The sequence below is a fragment of the Onychomys torridus genome, chromosome 20, assembly GCF_903995425.1.
Source record: "Onychomys torridus chromosome 20, mOncTor1.1, whole genome shotgun sequence".
NCBI lineage: Eukaryota > Metazoa > Chordata > Mammalia > Rodentia > Cricetidae > Onychomys > Onychomys torridus.
The window spans coordinates 41,637,888-41,661,586 of NC_050462.1; the positions used below are offsets into that span (position 1 = coordinate 41,637,888).

The 23,699-nt window shown below is 45.8% G+C and overlaps 1 protein-coding gene across 1 annotated transcript in view; it reads left to right on the forward strand.

The window, feature by feature from the left end:
- Ppm1h (protein phosphatase, Mg2+/Mn2+ dependent 1H) overlaps positions 1-23,699 on the forward strand; it is a 274,493-nt gene that overhangs the window by 225,630 nt on the left and 25,164 nt on the right. The window contains exons 7-8 of the mRNA XM_036169724.1: positions 4,735-4,798; positions 8,701-8,808. Of these exons, the coding sequence (XP_036025617.1) occupies positions 4,735-4,798; positions 8,701-8,808 (172 nt within the window). The remainder of the gene's footprint in view (positions 1-4,734; positions 4,799-8,700; positions 8,809-23,699) is intronic.

Genomic DNA, 23,699 nt, shown 5'->3' on the forward strand with positions numbered 1-23,699 from the left:
GCCCCGATAAACTAGATGAGACTTCACCAAGGAAATCTTCTTAGATCTTTTTCTTGTGGACTGGGGTCTGTTTTGTTTGGTTGTGGGCTGGGGGTTGTTATTGGTTGTTTATTTTCACTCACATTCTCAATCTGTGGCCGTGAAGCTCCTCATACCCTGGCATATATGTAGTGCAAATATGTTTCCTTGATCTTTCAAGAACAAGGTAGGAATCAAAAGAATAATTCCATTCTTAATTAGACCACATCTCCAGAGCTTTCACTTAAGATAAGTGGCAGTCTGGAGGACACTGGCAGACCAGAAAGCCCACAGAGGGCCCTTGTCACAGTCTGTGATGTTTGATTAACAAATGTGTTGAGTAAACGGTGGCGTGAGTGGTGATGGGTGGTCCCCAAGGTCCTATGAAACATAGTTGAAAGAACTAAGGAAGAGGAGGACACTGAGATGGCTCCTTCCAGATGTCTTTAGAGTTCTCAGGCAGAAACATTGTTTTGAAGACAGCATCTCTCCATGTAGCTCTGAACTCAATATGTATACCAGGCTGGCCTTAATTTACAGAGATCTGTCTGCCCCCTGCTTCCAGATTGCTGGGATTAAAGGTGGTTTTCCACCATGCCTGGCCTGAAACTATTACTTTAAAAAAAAAAAAAAAGTTTATCTGAGGGTAATGCCTCTATGGTAGGAAAGCCAAGAATGTAGTAAGCCCTGTATTCATTCTCCTCTCTTAAGTATTCGTAAAGGAGTTGACCTCACGTAAGCATGATCTAAGAGTCTTTCGCATCTTTTTAAGTTTGCTGTCTTAGAACAAGTGATTGCTTGATTGCTTACATTACTATAAAGCCGGTGAGTGATCTGGTTTTGAATTTTCCCTATTCATTTAACAGAATTTTCCAAATCTTAGAATCTAGAAGAAAGGAACTAGTCCTATGGCCATCCATTCTTGGTTATAACATCAGACCACCTTGGCTTGGTGTCTTGGCCCTCTCCAATTCCACCATCCTCCTCTCCTCTCCTCTCCCCTGGGTGAAGAAGAAGGGAGCTGTGGACAGGCCGGAAGCATGAATGCTATAGTCTGAACGGGGATGATGAAGGATACCACTAGACAGGGCCTTGCAAGTGGGCAGGACCAGGAGGAGGCTTTTCACTGCCCCGGAGGTCTGAGGATCGCTATCCTCTGAAGGATGGGGACGAGCTGCCTTTGTGGCCACAGATGAAGTGGGCAGGGATCAGAGACAGGTGTGAGGACCCAGCCGTTCACTTCCACTGTTTACCTCCCTTCCTTCCTGTAGATTTCATTGGCTGCCAGGCGATGGCTTTGCTCTCTTACCATTCAGAAAGTGTTCTGTCCTCACTTGCCAAAAGTTCTCTTTTCCTCATCAAATATTTGCTGGCTACCACCCACTCCGAGTGGTCTCATTCCGGGCTTATTGGCCAGAAGGAAACATCCCCAGAGGTTAGCCTGCTAGCCTACGTCTTTGGAGTGTTTCCTCCAAGCGGTTGAGAGCCATTCACTTAATGTGTGATCTTGGGAAAGTAACTGCATTCTCTGACCCTGTTTCCCCATCAGTAAGATGGGGGTCTACTGACAGATTCTAGAAGCTCTACATAACTACCAAGCCCAGTGTCTGCCCCAATAAATTATACCTGCCGGAATTATTCTTAGCCCTAAATCTAGATAGACTCTCATCTGGTTGCCAACTTTTGATTCTTGAGGGTATTATTATTATTATTATTTGTTTAGTTTTTGCAACTGAGATGCACACCGGGACCTCCCTCCTGCGGAGCGTGAGCTTTTGCGTTAAGCAACACCCTGGGTACCGAGGACTTCGCGTCATTATTCTGACTCTTGGCGCATGGAAGCCCACTTATATAATGAACTGTGCTTGATGCCCGGGAAGAGTGAGTAGGAGAAAGTGTTGTCCGTTCCCGCAGTACAATGCTTGTGCTTGTGTGTCGCTGGAGGAGGAGAAAGGGTTCACGTGTTTATTGAAAGCCAACACCAGTGGGAACAGAGTAACTCTTTCTTTTCCCAAGGTTGTTCATTTCTGTTTTTAATTCATTTTGAAATGGGGTCCCTTGTAGCCTAGGCGGGCTGGGAATACACTGTATGTCCGAGGATGACCTTCCTATACCTTTGAACTGAATGAACCTCTGCTCTTTCCCACCTCCCAGTTGCTGGCCTCACAGCTGTGCTTGGGGCTTCATGCAAGCCTTCTTCTACCCACTGAGCTACCACCTAGTCCTTGTTTCTGCCTTAATTTTTTGGTTCTAAGGATAAATTAATAAGTTTAAATATAATGTTGAATTTTTTCAGTTGCCATGGTGCTGGGCTAGCAACTCCAAAAGCAGTGAGTGTAGTGTGTCTGTCTCTCTGAGCTGTGTGACATGGATTTTGTGGTCCTGGTGGCTTGTGTCCTGAGAGGATTTGATGATCTGAGATTTTTGCGGCGTTAGAACAGTTTTCTCTCTGCCTTCCCAAGCCAGGGGGATCTCGCAGCTAGTCTCTAGGGAGTGCTTTCCCGTCGTTAATTCTAGATCGGCCGCTGTCTCTCTCCTTCCTAATTCCAGACTCCGGGACTAGCATCCCAAGGCCGGCCATTCCCCTCGTCTGACTCTTACCACATTGCCTCCCTGTCTAAGACTGCCTTGTCACTCACACAGCACCTTAAATGCCGGCTCATGCTCACGTGAGAGCCTTGCTCAGCCCATCTCCTTCCCCTCCTTGGAGCCATGCTTCCTCCCCACTCAGAAGTCAAACAATGGGGGCCTCGCTGCTTAATTCACCTCTGAGGTAAGCTCACCCCGGAGGAGCTCGGTCTACAACAGAGTCAAATATGGCTCTACGTTAGCCTTTCTAGGAAAGCTTTCAAAACCAAAATACCTGATGCCCAAGTCTCTTTCCGGAGAGTCTGCTCCCCCTGTGATGTGGCCTGGGGCTCGGGATGCTTTAAAGCCTTGGCAGGTGGTTCATTATACAGCCGATGTTGAGAACCACTCAACACAGTTGATCCCTAAGCTGGGGCTGGATTCTAATAATAGCTTTATTTGTTCCCCCAAGTGGCTTATGTACCGCAGTGTTTAAAATAGTTCGTGTGAGTATATTAAACATCCAAGTGGCTAATTTCCACTTTGTGTTAATTTGATAGGTTTAAGGGAAGGAAATGCTGTGGTGTTTCTTTTTTTTTTTTTTTTCCTTGAAAATTCCATTTCTGGGTTACTCTGGGCTCACCAGCCAGGAACTGCAGCGGCTTTCCTGCACTCTGAGCATAGCTGTGCTGAGCACATACTCAGCTCTAAACATTGTTGTCGACTCACCTGGTTTGATTCATGTGGATACTGAGCTCCAGGGGATACGTCCACTTATTCAGTGCTGAACTTGAACCCGGGTGGATCTGATGGCAAAATCTCACTGATTCTCTAATCCGGGAAAGAACGGCATGTCCAGATAGTTCTCTGGACAACAGAGCATGCTTTTTTTCACCTCAAGGGTGCACACTTTGTAAAAACTTTGAATTTTCATGTTAGCGTGCAGTGAATGAGGTCCAGTATGTCGTCTTTATCACATACCATCATACTTTGTTCTCGGTGCCTTTTAATTTCGGTTGCATGCTTCTATATATCAAGAGAGTCCATAAATTTGGTTCCCCTTCACTCTGTAGCTGCCGAAAGTATAGGTGTGAGAGGCCTTTAATACATGGGTTTTCTCCATACATTCTAAACCCACCCTACCCTGCCTGTACTTACTCTTCCTAACTTTATGACCTTGGTTGATTAATGAAGTCCTGAGGACCCCAGCACATATTCATTCTGGGGTGGTGATTGTGTAGTGATATCTCCCTACCACCATTTTGCAGAAAGGGGCAGTGTCACACCAAAAAGTAATTACCTGCTAAATTCTACTAATAGCTGCCCTTAATTGGGTCCTTAATGAGCAGAGGCTCTGTGATGAGCCTTTAGTATCTATCCTCACTTTACAGAGGAGGAATACAAAGCAGAAAGGCAGATCTGCTTTAGCCGAGGGACATAGATGGCCAACTGGCTATGGGGTTGCCTTGTTTGTTTTTTAACTTGCAGATGGGTAGATTTAGGACACATGGCTGCATTCACTGGCAGCGACATCTAGACAGCTATGTCTGCCGCAGACCAGTGATGTATCAAGTAGTTTTCTGTGTGGAGAATGGCCCTCTGAAGGCTCTTATGAAACAATTTTCTACCCACCTTGACTCTCATCCAGAGGTCAAACGGGCGCTGGGTGGTCCACCCCCAGTCATCCCGATGGAAGGTGTTTGATGTAAACGTCCCCTGAAGGTGAGAACTGGTTCTTGGAGGGTGTGCACACTCCATTTTCCTCCTGGACACTGCTGTTTATCACAGCTGCAGACTGCAGGCGGGGTCCAGTGCCTGGATCGCTTCATTATCGCCAAGGCACTAGGAACAGAGGTCCATCTCCCCTCCTCACTGGTCATGGTAGCTTCCTCCCTCTTTAAGAATACAAAGACTTGGTATTTCCTGGCTTGTCAAAGTGTACACACACACACACACACACACACACACACACACACACACACACACACACTTCTGTCTGGAGAATAGAGAATGGCTGTATAAACAGAGATAGACAGTGTGGTCATTGATAGGATCCGTAGGAACATGAGGCTCCTAGCAGCCCCTGTCAGGGCAGAGGTCATTAATTGAGTGCAAACCTGTTTTACAATGTTGTTTGTCCCCCTCCAGGGCATACAAAACCATTGAGGATGAAGACTTGAAGTTTCCCCTTATATATGGAGAAGGCAAGAAGGTAGGCTCAAGTTTATGCCTGGAATGAGAGGAGGCATCTGTAGCCTCGTGGGCTGTGTGTCGTCTGTGGCGGTCTGTCTGCTCCACTCAGCGCTTTGGGATTTTATAGCCGTGACAACCCGAACAACATCGCATCCATCATCCCTCGGGTCACCTGTCTTGAGGGTCCAGAGAATGGCAGGATTTGAGGGGTGTGGGTGAGCAGTCAATTTTGTGAAAATGGCATCCCTTTCCCTGCCCATTTGAGTCACTCTTTACAGGTTTAAACACAGCCACGTCCACATACATCATCCTATTTTGTAACTGACGTCAGTTCAGAGGCCAGTCAAGCTGGCTGTGTCACCTCTACGTGGTAGACAAGGCAGCTGGAACTTCAAGATTACAACTGCCCAGGCAAAACCACACACCAGCAGACGACAGCGCTGGCGTGGGACTCTGGCTTTCTGCTCTTAGCTAGTGTCCTTTTGTGCCACCACTGACATACATACGGACTTTGCAAGCCAGCTTTTCTACTCACCCCAAGAAAGGGGCTGCCAAGTGTCATTGTAATTACACTACAAGATCCGTAGCCCAGACTGAGATAACAGAAGCAAACACTGAATGAAACCATTCCTGTGGTATACACCACACACACACACACACACACACACACACACACACACACACACGGCATAGTGGCTCAAGACTGAAGCAGGAGGATTGTGGTGAGTTGAGGGCCTCAAAGAAGACTGTAGACATGGGACGTGTGAGCAGATTTGGAGGAAGTCGGGATGCTACTGCTGAGATAACTGACCTTTGAACCCATACCCATTTAAGCACTTCCTATGAACACAGCTTGTTTCCATTCAGAGCTAAGAGTTTCAATTAGAAGTGGGTAGTGTGACCCCCAATAAGAAGATTCTTCAGGCGAATTGTCTATCAGTATTAGATAGTATTTATATCCAGAAGAAACGATTCACAAGAATATCGAAGCAAGGTCTCTAGTGTGGGCCCAGTACTGTCTCCCCCGGTCCTTGGCCTTGATACATGTGTAAGCACTGAGTAAGCTGTTCCCTTACGTTCCGTGTGCTCTCCTGAACGGGAAAACGGACTGCTGTCTTTCTTAGAAGGCTATCAGCACTGAGATTGTTGTTGTTGTTCAAAACTAATTTTTCTTCTTAAGAATCACATACATGTCTACCATGGTACCCATCCCTCCATTTCTCCCCTGCAGTTGCTCTCCAGCACACCCCACCCCCAACTTCATTTCTTTTCGTTTCTTTTTTTTTTTTTTTTATAGCCCACTTAATAGTATCCAATTAGTGCTGCCCTTAAGTTCATGGTGTGAAGCCATCCTCCGGAGCATAGGAAACCTACCAATGGCCACACCCTCAAAGAATAATGATTCTCCCTCCCCCAGCAGGTATCAACTGCCAATTAACTCCTGTTTTAGCGGGCTTGGTCTTGTTCAGGGAAGCGTGGCTTCAACAATGAGATTTAAAAGACTTTGGTGAATTGAAACATCTGATTCACCAAGATGTCCTAAAAGCCTCTCAGTCGGCTCACGAAGGAAGGCAGGCAGTCCTGTGAGGAGTGATGGGCCAGTTCTGCCACTGTAGCTCATTGGCACTGTGGAAAACCATCAGACACGTCTGTCCTCCACCCTGGAGGAAGGGGGGACACCACCCCTGTCTGAGTTCTCCTTGGTTTCTTGGAGTCTTTTTTTTTTTCCTCTTTGCACACTCCTACTCAGGCATGGCAGTGTATTTTTCACAGCTGTTACTTTTTATTTCCAGAAATTCTTCTGAGTAGCCTTGTGGGCAGCACCTGTGTACGCGTAAACAAGTTCAGTCACTTCCAATAGCTTGTGCGTCCTTTGATCTAAACGCGGGCATGAGGTTTTTCCAGCCAGAGAAGCTGCTCTTCCAGGGAGAAGGCAGAAGGGCCGTGTGAAGAGACTCAGAACGGGCCCATTTCATGCTGAACACTCCTTCACTAGAAGGAGAACTGTCCAGCCTCACAGCCCAGCAGAGAGGGCTTCTGAAGACTCTCTGGTCGCAGGTCCCTGGCTTCACATCCCTGGCTTCTTTTTCTAATACCCTTTGAATTGGGACCCGTAAGTGTGTCATGGGGGTCAGTGAGATGGCTCATGGTGGGGAGGACACTTGCCACCAAGCCTGACAACCTGAGTTTGGTCCCTGGAGCACACATGTGGAAGGAAGGAGAGAACTGACTCCTGAGGTTGTCTTCTGGCCTCCACACAGTCCTGTGGTACACAGGATGGACACACACACACACACACACACACACACACACACACACACACACACGTACACACGTACACACGCACGCAGCATGGTGGCTCAAGACTGAAGCAGGAGGATTGCAGTGAGTTGAGGGCCAACCTGAGCCTCAGTGTGAGATCTGTTTCAAGCCCGGCCCCCAAAATATCACCGTCTCATTTCTACAGTACTGTGAACCGTGTCTACCTTCTGACTTGAGACAACCACAAATCCACAGCGCTTCAAAGAGACAAGGGTGGATAGACTGTATTAGATTATGATGGGTTTTTCCTCCTCTTTTATTTCTTTCTCTTTGTTTTGTGTGTTTGTTTTGTTTTATTTATTTATGAACTACAGCGCCTGTGTGGTGGGCAGAGGACAATTTACAGTCCCCTCTCCCTCTATCGTGTGAGTCCAGGGATCAAATTTAGGTTGTCACTTGGTGGCAAGTGCCTACTCTCCTGTCCTGAACTTAGTGCTGCTGCTGTTTTTTTGTTTTTTGTTTTTTCGAGACAGGGTTTCTTCTGTGTAGTTTTGGTGCCTGTCCTGGATCTCACTCTGTAGACCAGGCTGGCCTCGAACTCAAGTGCTGCTGCTTTTATTTACTTCATCCTTGCCTGTATGAGGGATTTACTCTTTCTACTCAAGTCACAGAGGAAAATCCCAGCTCAGGTCTTTGAACTGCAGCATTACATGGCCTCTGTTATTGGGGACATAATGTTAACACCACTAGGTTACACATCCCTCAGCCTGACAGGCAATCTGTCTGTCTGTGTCTGCCTGTCTGATACTGTCCATCTTTGGCACCAGATAGTATTGCCTCCACCATGGGACTGTCTCAGTAGATTTTTTGTTTTCTCCAAATTCACCTAGCCCATTGTTTGTATGCCTTCCAGAACTTCAGTACATTTTATATATTAGTTGGATATGTACCCCCTTGCCTCCTCTACCAAGTTTCTTCATAGTAGAGATGAAGCCTTGTGTCCCTTCCATATAGTGTGTGCACATTAGATGCTCTAGGAGATATTTAAGGTGACAGTGTAGATATTAATGCAATATGATAATTCCACAAACCATTATAAACAAGTAGAGATGTAGTAGTGACATTCTGTTCCTTTCCACCCAGAAGGAGTTTGTAGGAACATTGAGGTAGATCATGAAGTCTCTAAAAGATTTATTTTCCCTAGCCATAAAACTTAATAGTTGAGATTTGCAAAGACAAGAGCTGCCTCAGACCCACCTCATCCTTTGTTATTGCCTCTGATATTGCTAAGGATGGAGCTAGGATCCAGCAAATGCTTGTAGTGTGAGTGTGTTTGGATAGATGGATCATGGGTGGGTGGATGGGTGGATGGGTGGGTGGATGCTCTTGATTTAGTATGAACTGATTTCAGCAGCTGTAGATGATCCATGTGTTAGGGTTTATTTTTAGTGCTCTTCACTCCAGCCTCTACAGAAGAAAGCTAAAGGCAGAGCAGAGCAACCTAAGTAAAGCCTAAGATAAAGCCGTGATTTTGATGAGCCCTTTTTAATGCTACACATCCCAGTTGTCAGCCGACAGCACAGACTGATAAGCAAGAGGAACCGGGACAGGATGCTGTCACTGTGTGCATTGCTGGTAACTCTGTGTTTATACTCCTAGGCCCGGGTAATGGCGACTATTGGAGTGACCAGGGGACTTGGGGACCATGACCTGAAGGTTCATGACTCCAACATCTACATAAAACCATTCCTGTCTTCAGCTCCAGAGGTACCGCATGAAGCTTTTGTTTCTATTTTGTGCAACTAAATAGTTTGTGCATTATGCCTTCCCTGACCTCCACCCCACATCCAAACAAGAGCCAGCATGACTTCCATGTACTACTGTCTCTGGTGGCGCCCTGTTCTCACTTGGACTACCTGGATCCATACCCTCACCATCTCCTACTTAGTGAGCTGTGTCTCCTCATCATCACCTCTAGTTCTTCCCACATGTTACATAGTGACGATTCCCAAAGGGCTGTTCTGACTCCTCATGTCTCAGGAGCCCTCAGTGGCACTCCATGGCTCAGAGCACAGCCCAACTCCAATTGCCTTTCCAGGCTTGCATTTGACCTAAGTTTTTAATCAGATCCTGGCACACACACACCAAAGGAACTCAGTTACCACATATGACCTTCGGTTTCTCATGCTTGTTCACATCTATCCTTGCCAGGAAGGCCCTCATCTCCATCAACCGCATCCAGTTCTCTCTGTGGTTTTTGCTCAAATGTAGTGCCTAAGACAGCGGTTCTCAACCTATGGGTCGTGACCCCTTTGTCAAACCTCTGTCTCCGAAAATAGTTACGTTATGATTCATAACAGTCGCGAAACTACAGTTATGGAATAGCAACAAAAATAATTTTATGTTTGGGGGTCACAGGAGGAACTGTATTACAGAGCATCAGGAAGGTTGAGAACCACTGGTCTAAGGGGACATCCTGATTTCTGTTCCTCAGATGGAAGTGTTGTCTTTATGTACTCTTCATATTTTGCACAGGGAAATATTTTCTGAGGCATTTTTGCTCAATACCTTGTAGCTCAGCAGTTATCTATGTATCACCTCACTTGATTGTAGTTAACTAAGGAACTTGGGTCATTCAAGCATCGTTTGGAGAAGTTCATTGAAAAAAAATGCATTTGTCATTTTGTCTATTTAAAAAAATCCTACTGTATTTCCTACAGTTCTAGAAATGGTATGAAGTTCTCTATTGGCTTTCACAATATATTATTTAGAAAAGATTTTGTTTCCATGCTCAAGAAAAAAAATCTAATAATATAGAAGTCTAATAGTAGGCCCAGGATGTTGACAGATACCAGTCATCCTAGCTCTTAGGAGACAGAAGCAGAAATGTCACTAAAAGTTCAAGTCAGCCTGGTCTACATAGGGAGACTGTCTCAAAAGTCAAATGACATGGGGCACATCTTTAATACCAGATCTGGGGAGGCAGAGGCAAGTGGATCTCTGGAGTTAGAGTCCAGCCTGATCTATAGAGTTAGTTTCAAGCTAGCCAAGGCTAGATAATGAGACCCTGTTCCAGAAAACAAAGAAACCAAATGAAATGACGGTTTAGAGATGGATTTTTTTTCACAGTAAGAAGACTTTGTTTTTGTTGTTGTGAGTTTGGGCTTTGTTTTGTCTTTTTTTTTTTTAATTTATTCCCTGAGAATTTCATACATGTACACATATATTTTGATTAATGCCCCCAAATGCCTAGCCCCCTCCCACGTTCCCTTCCTTCTTTCCTTCTTTCTTTCCTTCCTTTCTTCCTTCCTTCCTTCCTTCCTTCCTTCCTTCTTTCCTATCCTCCTCTTTTCTTTGTTTCCATTTTTTTCAGAGGGAAGCAGTGGTGGGGTTTTGAGACAGGGTTTCTCTGTGTAGCCCTGGAACTCACTCTGTAGACCAGACTGGCCTTGAACTCATAGATCTGCCTGCTTCTGCCTCCTGAGTACTGGGGTTAAAAACAGCCATCCAGGCCCTTCAGTTCTCCAGCAGAACTCTAAACAAGGACAATTCTTTTTGAGAGTGTCAGAGTTGGAGCTAGGATGGAAATTTCTAGGCATAAACATTAGGCGTGAAAGACATCTTTTCTGACAGACCCTGGGGTTGTACATGAAGTTGGCTTAGTAAAAAATGGTAGCAGTCCACACCCAGAGCCTGTGGACAGGTGTTTTCTTTCTGAACTCCTGCAACAGTTCTTCATAGTAAGGACCACAGTTGGACAGAATATCCAAAGTCCCCTGGCGTTCCTACCCCCTCCACGCTGGCCAACATCAGGACCAGGGAATTACTGCTAAAGCCACTTCTCGCCAGAGGAAAGTAATAAATTCTGAACCCTGAACTCTTTCCTTTGAACTCCAATGAGCACAGGGTTTGTAACCGAGCTCATAAAACTGTACTTTCCCCCTTGGGGGAAAGGCATTCATCCGACATGTTAAATGGCACCCTCACCTTTGTACTTTCCAGAAGCCTCCCTGGGGATCTCAGGAAACACTAATTAAGCATTTTGCTCTTTCCAGCAGCCTTCAAACTTCTTTCTCAGGCTCCCTCCCCCATGCACACATGCCACAGTGCTGCTCTTAACCTTAGAAAACACCGACTCTGCAAAGGCCTTTCGGAATAGCCTTCTGCGGGGCTGATCGTTGGCTGTGGCCATCATGCTCAGGTTAGGTGTCAGAAGCGTGTTTCTTGTGTTGAACTGAAACTTTGTACTTTTAGTGTCTCCCCTCACCCCATCCAACAGCCTTAGGATGTGACAGGCAGCATCTCATTCCTAAGAGAGCGGTGACGTAAACAGTTATTGTACCCATGCTGCACACTGGGGCATTGAGACTCACGGAAAAAAAAAATAATAATAATAACTGCCCCAAGGTTGTACCACTATCAAGTAGCAAACTGGTGCTTACAACCCACAGCTAATGAGTTACAGGGTCATGGTCGTGAAAGCTGAGCTCAAGAAATGTCTGTAGTTAAGGTCAGAGTTACTCACCACGTACTGGTTCTAGAGCTCTGTAGAGGACACCTCTGTCTTGAACACGAACCCTTGGTCTTATCACCTCAGTGGCCAGAGTTTCCCAGAAAAATACCGTTGACCTCGGACTAAAGCCGAAGATGATTGGTGTAGTAAGGGAAGGTAATTGGGACCGACAGTAATGGCCTCTGTGTGTATGTAAACCGAGGCCAGACAGAACTGTGTAAAATACGATTGCGTGCCTACAGTTTAGCTTAATGGATATGTAGTGTATATACCAAGATCTCTTGCACAAGATTAAATTTGTTATACATATTTTTAAATGTTTCCAGATGGAGGGGCCTTAGCCAGAGTCAGGAGAAGTGGGGGGGGGGGTGCCATTAGAAGAGGAACAATTTGAACTGACTACTGTGGAGGTTAGAACAGAAAAAGAAGACAGTCTGTGGCGTCCACCCCACCCCCCATCTCCATTCCTTAAGGCTAAAACCCTTTCCTCAAGGGGATGGTGATAAAATCATACCCAAGAGAGAAATGGCTAGGCGGCTTCTATTGGGGTCCCAGAAAGGCAGGTTAATTTATTTAAGCCATCTAATGAAGAAGCACAGACACCCCCCACCCTCTTCATTACCTCCCCCCCCACTCTCAAGCACCCCCCAGCACTCTCTCTGACTTCCTCCAGATATTTCCCGGCTCCACGCTGACTCTGCCAAGCATGGATCTTTCTTTCACATTTGGGTTCTAAATTCCAAATCCAGTTCAGTCTGGTAGTTTTAAGGATTGGGGCTCAGGGGGGAGGAGGAAGTGAAGAAATGTGATTTAATTCTAAGAAAAAGGGCTCAAAAACCTTCTTGGAAATTAACCATTGTTACCATTCATCATTGTAATTCCTAATTTGATTTGACGAATTAAATATAAATAAATCAAAACCATGTGGATCAAATTTATGTAAAAAATGCACAGGGGTTTAAAAAATTAGAGAAGGGTTTCTTTCTAGCCAAACACATTTTCGGTTTTGCTGAACACAAGGCGCTGGAAAAAGCCTGAGTTTGCCAAACCTGAAGAGCAGCGGCCAGGTTTCCTGAGCCTTCCCTCAGACCTTCTGGGGTCTAAAGCAGAGATTTCTGGCCAAGACCTGAATTCCACAAGAGGCCCTGCCTAAGGAGAAGGGGGCCTGCTAGCAGAAGGCTACAGGAGAGTGTGGGAGCTGGTTCACGCTCTGGTCAACAGCACCTGGCTTTCTTTGCGTGACTGAGTGGGCAGCTAGTCCCCCCACCCCCCACCTCCCACCCTCATCCCCACCCCACCCCGACTCCCTTCAGCCAGGTCTACCTCTTGCCTAATTAGCTTAAGGCCAAACTGTGCCCTAGCATCCTGAGAGTGCAAAAGAGAGAGGATTTGTTCAGTCTTGGGCACTAGTACCCAGACCCTGTTTCCCAACAGGTCTCCCCCTCCAGCCAAGCACACACAGTGTGTCCTGTTACTCAGACTGCTTGGCACAAGCCTAGGGCCTGGACTCCCAGATGTTCTCTGCTCCCCACCGCTTTGGGCCCGTGACAGGCCCGCTGTGGAGCTAGGATCCTAATTTCACCCTTCTTTTCCGGCCTCCCCTCCAAGACTGTGCCCTAGTTTGGGCTCTTGGAAGAACAAGGCCCTTTTCTGTCTGGGGGCTGTTCTGCAGAGCCAACCCCCCCCCCCAGCTCCACAGTCCTGTCTTCTAGCCCAGCCAGACAGAACCACAGCGAGCCTCGTTTTCTCTCTGCTTTGTTTCTCCTCTCTGGCTTTAGGAGTCTGTCAGCTGTTTCTTATAACTTCCAGTCACTCGTCCAGCTCATTCCTGGGATTTTTTTTTTTTTAATCTAGATAATATTCCTTTCCTTATCCAAAGCCATCCTTTCATGAAGGACAAAGAGCTTGAGTCCGAGACCCACCCCAACCTCCAGCAGGACCCCAGCTGCTTCTCCTTCATCGTGGCGCCTGGCATGGCCTGCACTGGTGGATTGTGGGAAGGAACAAAGGAGACCCCCAGTGAAATCGCTGCCAGGAGGTCTGGTGTGGTTAATGGTGACCAGCAGTGTTCTCCCCTTCTTGCCTACTGGCATCTAGAAGATGTTTCACACTTCCTGTGACCACGTACGGAAAGGGAATGTGTTTGGGAGTGCTGGTATTTCCCAGGCAAACACAAAGGATATTTACGGCCTTCCATTGACATTTTAACATCTATCCCCTCCTGCTTCTTGGTGACTTTTTGTGCTCCAAGCTACAATTCCCATTTAGGGAAAGCAGGATTTTCTATTTTGTGCGTCTGTGGTCTAGTTTATGCGGAAATAATTCTAGGCTACCATGAGAAGGGGAGATGGTTGCTCCATGGCAAAGAAAGCTTTCTATGATTGTGTGAGGACATTTGTGTGCCACAGATGTCTTCAAGTCTTCTAAGGAGTAGTTATCTTCAGATGTTAGAAAGTGGGGGGGGGGGGGCTTATTATCTTTTTAAATGCATACTGGGCATAGTAATGCACACCTTTTGTTCCAGTACTCAGGAGGCACAGGCAGGTGGACGTCTGCGAGTTGGAGGCCAGTGTGGTCTAAGTAGAAATTGCAGGGCAGCCAGGGCTATCTATAAAGAGAGACCAGGTCTCAAAACAAAATCAAACAAACAAACAAACAAACAAACAAAAAACATGAGGGGAATGTGTCCCCCAGGAATCAGAATCTGGGGCCACGTAGAGGTGAGACTAGCTGAAGAATAATTGGCCATGAACCTTGTTGCTTGCTTCCTAACGGATAGGAAGTTAGGAAGAAGGAGGGGAAAATGAGACAACAGAGAGTGAGTCGGACAAGAAGGAAGCGAGAGTGTGTTCGCTGTGAAATAAATCTTGCTTTAGAGAGTGGCTCTGTCTGCAAGACTGGGTAAAGGACTATTAGTCTACTGGGCCTGATTACTACTCTGCTGGATGCGAAGCAGCAGGGGAGCGCTCAGCTAGCTCTCCGTGATGGAGAGCTCTTCAGAGCTGAGAAGAGCAGGCCAGACAGGTCCTTGTAAGGGCTGGCACTGTGACCATGAGACAATGAATCGGGTGAGAATGTAAAAACTACAGGGGTCATATCTGTGACTTGTTTTTCCTGTAATGTAACAAGAACCCACCTGATGGTCGATTCAATTGACAAAGAAATGATTCTGATTTGAGTTTATTAAGCACAGGAATGGCCGTATGGTTCATTGGTTAAACGGACGATCCTGCCTTCCCACGGTTTCAAACGCTGGCATGTGGTTAGTGTATGTCAGGCCCCAGGGGTAATGCCAACTACCATGTCCCCCAACACACACACACACACACAAAACATTTTGCTTTCTAGCCTGAAGGAAAGTAGACTGATTAGGGTCTGAAGAAGAAAAATACTCTTATCTTTTTTTTTTCCTTCTGAGTTTTCTGAACCAGTTTTCAAAAACAGACATAGAAGTCTAGAATCAAAGTAACTTCCTAATTAGTATAGATGTAGATTGGGATTCATGGGCAGCCCTGAAAGCAGATCATAGACTTCTCTTCTTCCTTTCCTCCAGCCCAGGTTGAGCTGACCCCATAGACAGTTCTAGACTTTCCTTAGCCCCACCCAAGCGATGACTTTCTTACTGTTTACCTGCTGAGAGGCAGAGGTAAAAATAATGAGTATAACATGTGGACTAATGAGAAAATTCCAAATGGACTCAGTGTTCCATCTTAACCATGTAGCACAGTGGTTCTCAACCTGTGGGTTATGACCCCTTTGGCACAACCCTTTATCTCCAGATATATTTCTATTACAATTAATAACAGTATAGAAATTACAGTTACGAACTAGCCATAAAAAAATGATTGTATGGTTAGGGGTCATCACAACGTGAGGAACTGTATTAAAGGGTGACAGTGTTAGGAAGTGGTTAGGAGCCACTGCTATAGAGTGTGGGCCTGCAAGTGTTTTTCTCTCTACCTACCTTTTTGCCCCTGTTGACCGTAAACAGACCACTTTCAAAACTACTCACTTTCACGGTGCTGTGTTACTAAGGTTTATTATTCCATGGTCCACAGACTCAGTCTATCTGGGTGGTTCTCTCCCAGAGTCCCCCATATGCTCCCAGCCAAATGTTGGTTGTCCCGCATCCAAACACAAGGCTAGGCTGGAATATGATTGCTCAGCAGGCTGGCAGTCAGTGTGGACTCTGAGCTAAAAGTTTAGCCCGGGCGGCAACATGTGGTATGTCCAAATGGTCTTAGATCCTCAGGGCAGCTTGGTTCCTAGAGAAACTGTCCCCAGAGCAAGTGGTTTGAGGATCCTAGGCAGCATCTCACAGCTTCAGAAGCACTGGTCACTGAAGTTCCAGAACCATGCCACTGCAACATTCGGATGATAGCGGGAATCTCTGAGACCAGTGCATGTGGACAGGGGACACATACACAGAGGCTGTCACTAGATTTACAGAGAAGGTATCCTGCTGAAAAGAGAAGGACTCATGGCTGGCCATCTTGGAATCTTCTTACCATGATGTTCCTGTAAAGTACCACCCCTGCCATGAACTCTTGATAGCTAGGGTAATACCCACCCATCTATGAGGAGCAAACTAACACAAGTTGATGAGTTAGCTGTTCAGTGAATTAAGAAAGGAAATCTACTCTGCTCTGCAAATGCAGATTTATAAAGAAGGTAATTAAACAACAGTATAGGGGACTTTAGCTCAGAGCAGGCCTGTGAGTAGCCCGGTCTAGATATAAAGGAAAAGCAAGTTTGCAATCCAGATATGGTTTCATGTTTGTACAATTCTCAAAGGGGTGATTAGGATACAAGCTTCCAGCAATTGGTTAGGATTTTTTTGTTGGTTTGTTTTGTTTGTTTGTTTGTTTGTTTGAGACAGGGTTTCTTCGTGTAGCCTTGGCTGTCCTGGAACTCACACTGTAGACCAGGTTGGCCTCCAACTCATAGAGATCCACCTGCCTCTGCCTTCCTGAGAACTGGGATCAAAGGCATGTGCCACCACACCCAGCTTTTTTTTTTTTTAATTCTTAATGAACATTTACTTGAATATCTAAGTTTGTAGTTATAATTAGTTTACTGTTATTTCTTTAATGAGAGTGAGAATCCCCAGAATTGTGTAGCCGTTAGAGCTCACAAAGAGTGGATACCCTATGTTCAAAGGGAAAACAAGCAACTCACGGATACTTTTAATTTTTTTTCTTTCTGTTCCTTTTTTTTTTGGTGGCATAAGACAGCCTCAAACAAAATAGAACTTGGTGTCCTCTGACCTATGTGTGCACATCATGGCACACATGCACCTGTATTCACGTGACATATACATCATGTGACATATACATGCACATGTCATACACAGACATTTTTGACACTACAGGGAACATGGTGTCTTCAGCATTTTTCAGAGTTGATCAATATTTTGATCTTAAGAGTCCTGAGAATATACTACTTCACATAAAATCTAGTAAAGAAAATAGCCAAAGTAGGTTTAGGGCAACTTCAGAAATTGTTAGAAAGTCTGCCTTCCTCCCAAACTGAAACTTGCATAACAGTTTTTTAATGAAGTTTCTGAGAGTAATTCAAACATCAGTTTTTATAGTCAAATATTACATCACAATGCAATCCAAAGATACACTACTTTGACATTTACATCGTAAGGAATGATGGCACAAAAAATATTGAATATTTTGTTCTCTGCACTTAAACCATTATGTTTCTATACAAGCAGAAAACACTATGTATACAGTTAACAAAACCCCTGAATTTCATAGCATACAGCTGTCTCTAATCTGAGTGTGTAGGGCATTTTGGCTGACACGCGGGGTGTGATAGTATGTGAAGTGTAAGAGCATATCTTGTATGTTCAGAAGCAAAGCTGTGGTGGGGTCATGTAATACAGCAGGCGTTGAGTGCTCTGCAAAGCAACCTAGATTAATTAATTACAGGTCAAAGTTTGAATTAAATTTAGATTGCTGTGTATTCACAACCCCTCTATGGTTGCCAGATCTTTCACAACGTCTGCATTTAGTTACAGGGTCATGACTCACAGTTTAAGAAGTGTTGCATTAAGTCTAGGGTGGACTAGGAATTTTCATCTTTTAGAATTTTTTTTTGAGACATCTCACTTTGTACCCATGCTAACCTAGCACTCACTGCATAGCCTAGGCTAGGCCCAAACTCCTATTCATCCTTCTGCCTCAGCATCACAGATACTAGCCTTACAGGCATGAGCCACCACACCTGGCTCTTCATAGAGAATTCTGAGGTGCATCATCCTATGCCGTTCCTGACTGTGTTCTAGAAACCTTGGTTCTATAATCCCAGTGTGGGCTTGGTGTATTAACATAACCATACTCCAGTCCTAGATAGTGAGTCATTCTTTTGACTTACAGGATTGAGGTACAACATACCCTATATCTTCCATTTCACCGAAAATTTGCAGAGACCGTGGTTTCTCTTTTTTCTTTATTTCATCTTTTTCCTTTTTTTTGTTTTTGTTTTGTTTTTGGAGATCAGGTCTTTCTGTGTATCCCTGGCTTGTTCTAGAACTCACTCTGTAGACCAGGCTGGCCTCAAACTCAGAGATCCACCTGCTTCTGTCTCCTGAGTGCTGGGATTAAAGGTGTGCCCCCACTACCACCATGGGAGACCTCGGTTTCTTGCTGTGCAGTCAATAGGATTGATTTTGCTATACCAGTGTCCCACAGTTGGCCACCAGTGGTTATGCTCTCCTCAGGCCACATGCACAGTGACTTGTGTACTTGGTCTCTTGCTCACTGAGGCTCCTGAAAACCTACTACCTACCTTTGTGAAGAGCCTTTTGATACAGTAAGCCCCTGTGGTTCTTTTAATCCCAGTAGTAACTGGAAGTAGCAGCCCTAGGAATCAGGACTTACAATTATTTCACTGCTTACACATCACGTTGTCACACAGTACTGTCCCCTCAACTGGATCAGTCTGAGGCTAGGCGGGGACATTATTAACATTTAAGCTGAAAATAATACACGCACAAGGAGAGCTATCACATGCAAGGTGTTCGCTCATCTATTGACCGCCTTGTATCCGGAATTGACCATGACAACCCATCCTGTCTAAGCAACATCCAGATCCTCATAGGCTGGAGTTTCTTCGGGCCCTTATCTCCAGTAAGGAAGGGCGTGTTAGTGAAGATGAGCTCAAATGATGACAGATGTAGAGTCTATCCCATTTGGTGTCTAACTCAGTGAACAATGGTTTCGCCTAATGATGAACCAGCTGTTGGAGGCTCAGAAAAAGAGGTGTCCCGTGGCTGTGTCTGAGTCCACACGCAGAGTTTCTTCTCACAGCTTACCTGGTTATGCGGTGTGCCAGGCTTTGTGTGGAGGAAAGGGAAGTCTATGTTCTTAGGCATTGGCCATAACTTCAGGCTGCATTAGTACTGTCAAATATTTTAGCTGATTTTGAAGCTGTGGGGTCTGTTAAATCTTATCCAAATCTTCGTCTGTAGACTTTAGAGAGAGAAGAAACAAAGAAGCCATCTGTGACATGTTGTTGTTTTTGCTTTTGGGGTGGAGATGGGCCTACCACCCAGTTCCTAAATAAATCACACACGGAGGCTTATTCTTAATTATAAATACCCAGCCTTAGCTTGGCTTATTTCTAGACAGCTTCTCTTAACTTTAAATTAGCCCATCTACCTTTTGCCTCTGGGCTTTTACCTTTCTATTCCTGTATACCTTTCTTTGTTTCTTACTCCTTGGCTTGCTGTGTAGCTGGGTGGCTGGACCCTGGAGGCCTCCTCATTATCTGGCTACTTCTTCTTCCCAGATTTCTCCTTCTATTTATTCTCTCTCTGTCTGCCAGCCCATCCTGTCCTCTCTCCTGCCTTGCTAATGGCTATTCAGTTCTTTATTAGACCATTAGGTATTTTAGACAGGCACAGTAACACAGCTTCACGGAGTTAAACAAATGCAACATAAACAAAAGTAACACACCTTAAAATAATATTCTGCTACAGTGGTATATTTTAAATATGAAACAACCCACAGTCAAAACAAATAGCCAGCTCCTTTTAGGTAGTTTGAACAGCCAACATATTTGTAATTCTTAAGTATCACAGGCTTCGCTTTCAGCCAATGCCCTGAAATCACATGACTGTTCACATCAAGGTTTAACTCATCCCATGATGTAAGAGTCAGAAAATACCGGAGCTCTGAACATGCCCAGTGGCCACTTCGTCCCCACCTTCCATTTCAGAAAGGGAGATGCTGGACGCTGAGGAGAAAGAAAGCCTCTCCCTTGCCACTGCCTGGCAGAAATCCCACCCTGCAACCAAACCAAATTAGGAAAAGCCCTCCACGCACACCCACCCCCTCTCACCTCCAGGCATTGGCCTTTTCTCCCCACACAGCTGACCAACAAGCAGTGTCCAGCTTCTCCTCTCTAGTCCCCTCCATGGGAGGACTCAGTGCTCCACACACACACCCCCAATGCAGGATCCCTAGCACCAATTCTTAGAGCTGTTCAAAGCTATTTTGCTGAGGCAGACATAGGTCTGAAACTCATTCCACTGCCATCAGCTGTGGCGTTGGCTTCATGACATGTCATATAGGTAGAGTCTCTATAGAGAGTTTGGATGCAGGCCTGGTGGCGTGGACACAGCATCCGTCTTAAGACAATCTATTTGAGTCATAGGACCATGAGAAAGGCTGGCGTGTTTCTTCTGGCACAAGCACCATATAAGTTCCAGTTTTGGATTGGCTAGTATAAGACTTTGCACGGCTTTTATTTCCCACTGCCCCTTGGTGGTCTATCTTATGAACTACCTCTGGCTTTCCCCGCAATGATGCTATTGGGAGTCCTAATCATTGTTATTGTAAATGAGACTTTGGGAATGGAACTCCCAAGTTCCCAGAGCACACTCTCATCCCTTTGTTCCCACCCAGCAGCCTATGCTTGGTGTTACCACTTTGAGACCAGAGCCATGAAGGCGGTCATCCACCCAGTTCCCTTCCTCTGTGATCTCCATAACAGCTTTGTGAGAAGAGCAGAGCAAACATAATTTGTTTTTCAGTTTGAAAAATGATCTCAGGGCTGTCTAGCTCAGTTGGGGCAGTGCTGGCCTGGCTGGCACATGGTCCTGGGTTCTATCCCCAGCACGGCACTGCCGCACAAAACCAGGCATGGAGGTGCATACCCATGATCCCAGTTATGCTCATGAGGTCAAGGCAGGCATATCAGAAACTCAAAGTCACCTTCAACGACATAGTGAGTTTGAGGCCAGCCTGGGCTACGGGATACCTAGCTCAAATAAAGAAAGTCCCAAAGACTTGTGAGAAACTGTAGCTTGAACCTCTTGCCCTCTTCCAGTCACACAGGAGCTTGTCATTGTCCCACACTGTGTACTCAACAGAAGAAAAAGTCGTGACAGATTTGCCGACATAATAAAGACATACAAGCTGTGAAGGTTGCCAGGGCATGGTGGCTCACACCTTTGATCCCAGCACAATAGTTGTAAAGGTATCCCAGAGAAGCAATAGAGCTTGGACAAGTGGGAAGATGGATGGGTTCTTAAAGTAGTTCAAGACACCCGAGTCGGCTTGCAGTACTTACAGTACTGTGATCTCTTAGTATGCCACCAAAACATCAGTCATAGGACAAAGAGGGGGTACAGAGCACACAAATGCTGAAACAACAGTCTACAGCCGAGCACTAAATGGAGGTAGTGTATTAAAGAGACACATGCTTCTGTGTCAAGTGGGTATCACTGATGATGGTAAGGCCGTCTCTAAATGCTGGAAAGCGGGAGCCCTGTGAGCTGTAGGCATTTTTGGTTCATCCACGGCATGTTAGCCAAGACTCTTGTCCTCCAACTCATTTCCCTTAGCATGCACTGAGTGTGTTTCTTGAGTATAGGAGAGGGGAATGCAAGGTCCTCCTGCTTCTGCATAAAGAGCCTATTGCATTTGGGCATGTCAGAGTCAGGAAGCTACGCCTGCTGGATCACACTCTGAAGCTAGTGTCTTATGAACGGGTCCATAGTTAGATGACGACGTAGGTCATCAAGGCAGAGGAGTCCATCGGTTCTGTCTCCTAGCGATCACTGGTCATGATCCCTCAGCTGTGTAGATAACAGATGGCCTCTGACTTGGTTGGTTTGATTGGGAATCGATTCATTCAATGGTGGTAGACAGCTGTATTTCTGATCTTTCACCTGGCTAGCAGGATGAAGTGTAATATGTAATAATATTCTCTACCCATGCTGGGAAGTGGCATTGGGACCCAGTGCCTGGGCCAACGCAGCCACAGGAGAATTGCTCAGCTGTGATGTATCATAGGTTATGTGCACCAAGTGCATCTTGAGCTGACCATATCTTCAATTTAATAAGGAGTAGATCAGGACATAACCCCTTTCTTTTTTTTTTTAACTTTTTTTTTTCTGGAGCTGAGGACCGAACCAGGGCTTTGCACTTGCTAGGCAAGCACTCTACCACTGAGCTAAATCCCCAACCCCCATAACCCCTTTCTTAAGTCAAGGAACATCTGTGGATCACTCTAACTTGGACTCCCGAGGCTTCTTTGTAGTTACCCCTCCTTCCTCTCTTTGTAGATTGGAACAAGGCAGCCATTAGGAGCACTCAGCCTCTTTCCCCCAAGGTGTTCCTCTATGCACCTTGCAGCTCACCCTCTTAGGGTCCTTGAGAGATGATCTTCCAGATGCCTTAGTGCTGTGGAGCCTCAGAGCCCACTAGATTCGTGTGAGGCTTCCAGGAACATGAATAGCTATTTCAGGAAGTGAACAGAGGAACCTTGGGGAAGGGAGGGGAGGGTTTCGGATTAAGAAAGAGCAACAGCAGCCTCAGGAAGGGAAGAAGTAGGTCTATAATGATCACTCTAGCCCACTGAAGCCCTGGTTGCTGGCAAGCGTCAGTGCAGGACGGGATGGCTTGCACCCCGGTCCAATTCTCCTGAAAGCATTTTTGTAGAGTGTTCTGCATCATAGGTTAATGTACAAGACATGAGCCGTAAGTGGAAAGTTGGCAAAGTCCTTTGGAAATTGGCCGAAGGGCAGGAAATAAAGGATAGCAGTAAAAAACCTAAAAGGCTGTTAATTGAGGAGTGCCTCAGGGCATGGGGTTGCTACTGGCTTTGTGTTATTTACATAAAAATTGTGTGGAAACTGGTATTGAAAGGGATTTTTCATGCTGGCTAATGAAACTGCATTAGTGAGCTGTGAGTAGAAACATGAATAGGAGTGGTGAAGATTCCAATTATGGATGGAATGGAAGAGCAGCATTTTCAAACCTGCCGGTATGAACCTGTGTGGTTCTGTGGGCCCGATTTCCATTTTGTGACTGGGGTAGGCTAATTTCAGATTGGAGAGATCAACCTGCCACTTCTTGGACCAGCACAAGGCATTCTTTTGAAGCCCTTGGGCCACCCTGTTCATGGGGTAGATCCTGAGACAGTATTGTCTTCAGATCTGGAAGCATCTGTTTTCAGAAGGACTATAAAGCAAATGGAAACTCCTCTTAGCCACAGACGTAAGACCAAGCCACCTGACATCCTTCATCTCCCCCATTACCTATTTCCCTGTTTAGTGGAGCTCAGATGATCCCAGCAGCTCCATGTCGATCAGCCCCAGTGCAAAGCTAGCCCTCGTTTAACACATCATGGAATTAACGTGGTGAGGTAAGACTTGGAGTTGGGAGCCCAGGAGTGACATGCACTGTCCTTCCCATAGTCTTGGGAAACTAATTGTATCTGGCATCACAGAGTCTAGAGAGTCCTTGATTTTCAGGGCCAGTAGGACTCCTATGACCTTGCTACTCAAAGTGTGGTCCCAAGTATTCGCACCTCTGACATCACCTAGAGAACTGCAGGTTCCTACATCTCTAAGTGCTCAGGCTTCCTGGCTGACTGGTCTACACGCGACCACTTGTGGAAACATGGCTGCGACACACCCAGCAACCACCAAAAATAAAGCAAAGGGGGGTGGTTGCCTCCCATAGAAGGAATGGCCTGAGGAAGGATTATGTGAAAACTCAAGTTCTGCCCTTCTAGGCTTCACCAACCCCAACCCCACTTGCTCAGAAGGCTCAGTGCTTTCTCCAGAATGTCAGCTCAGCCCTAGGGAGCGTGCCTTTTGAGGAAAAACAGAAATATTTAAAAG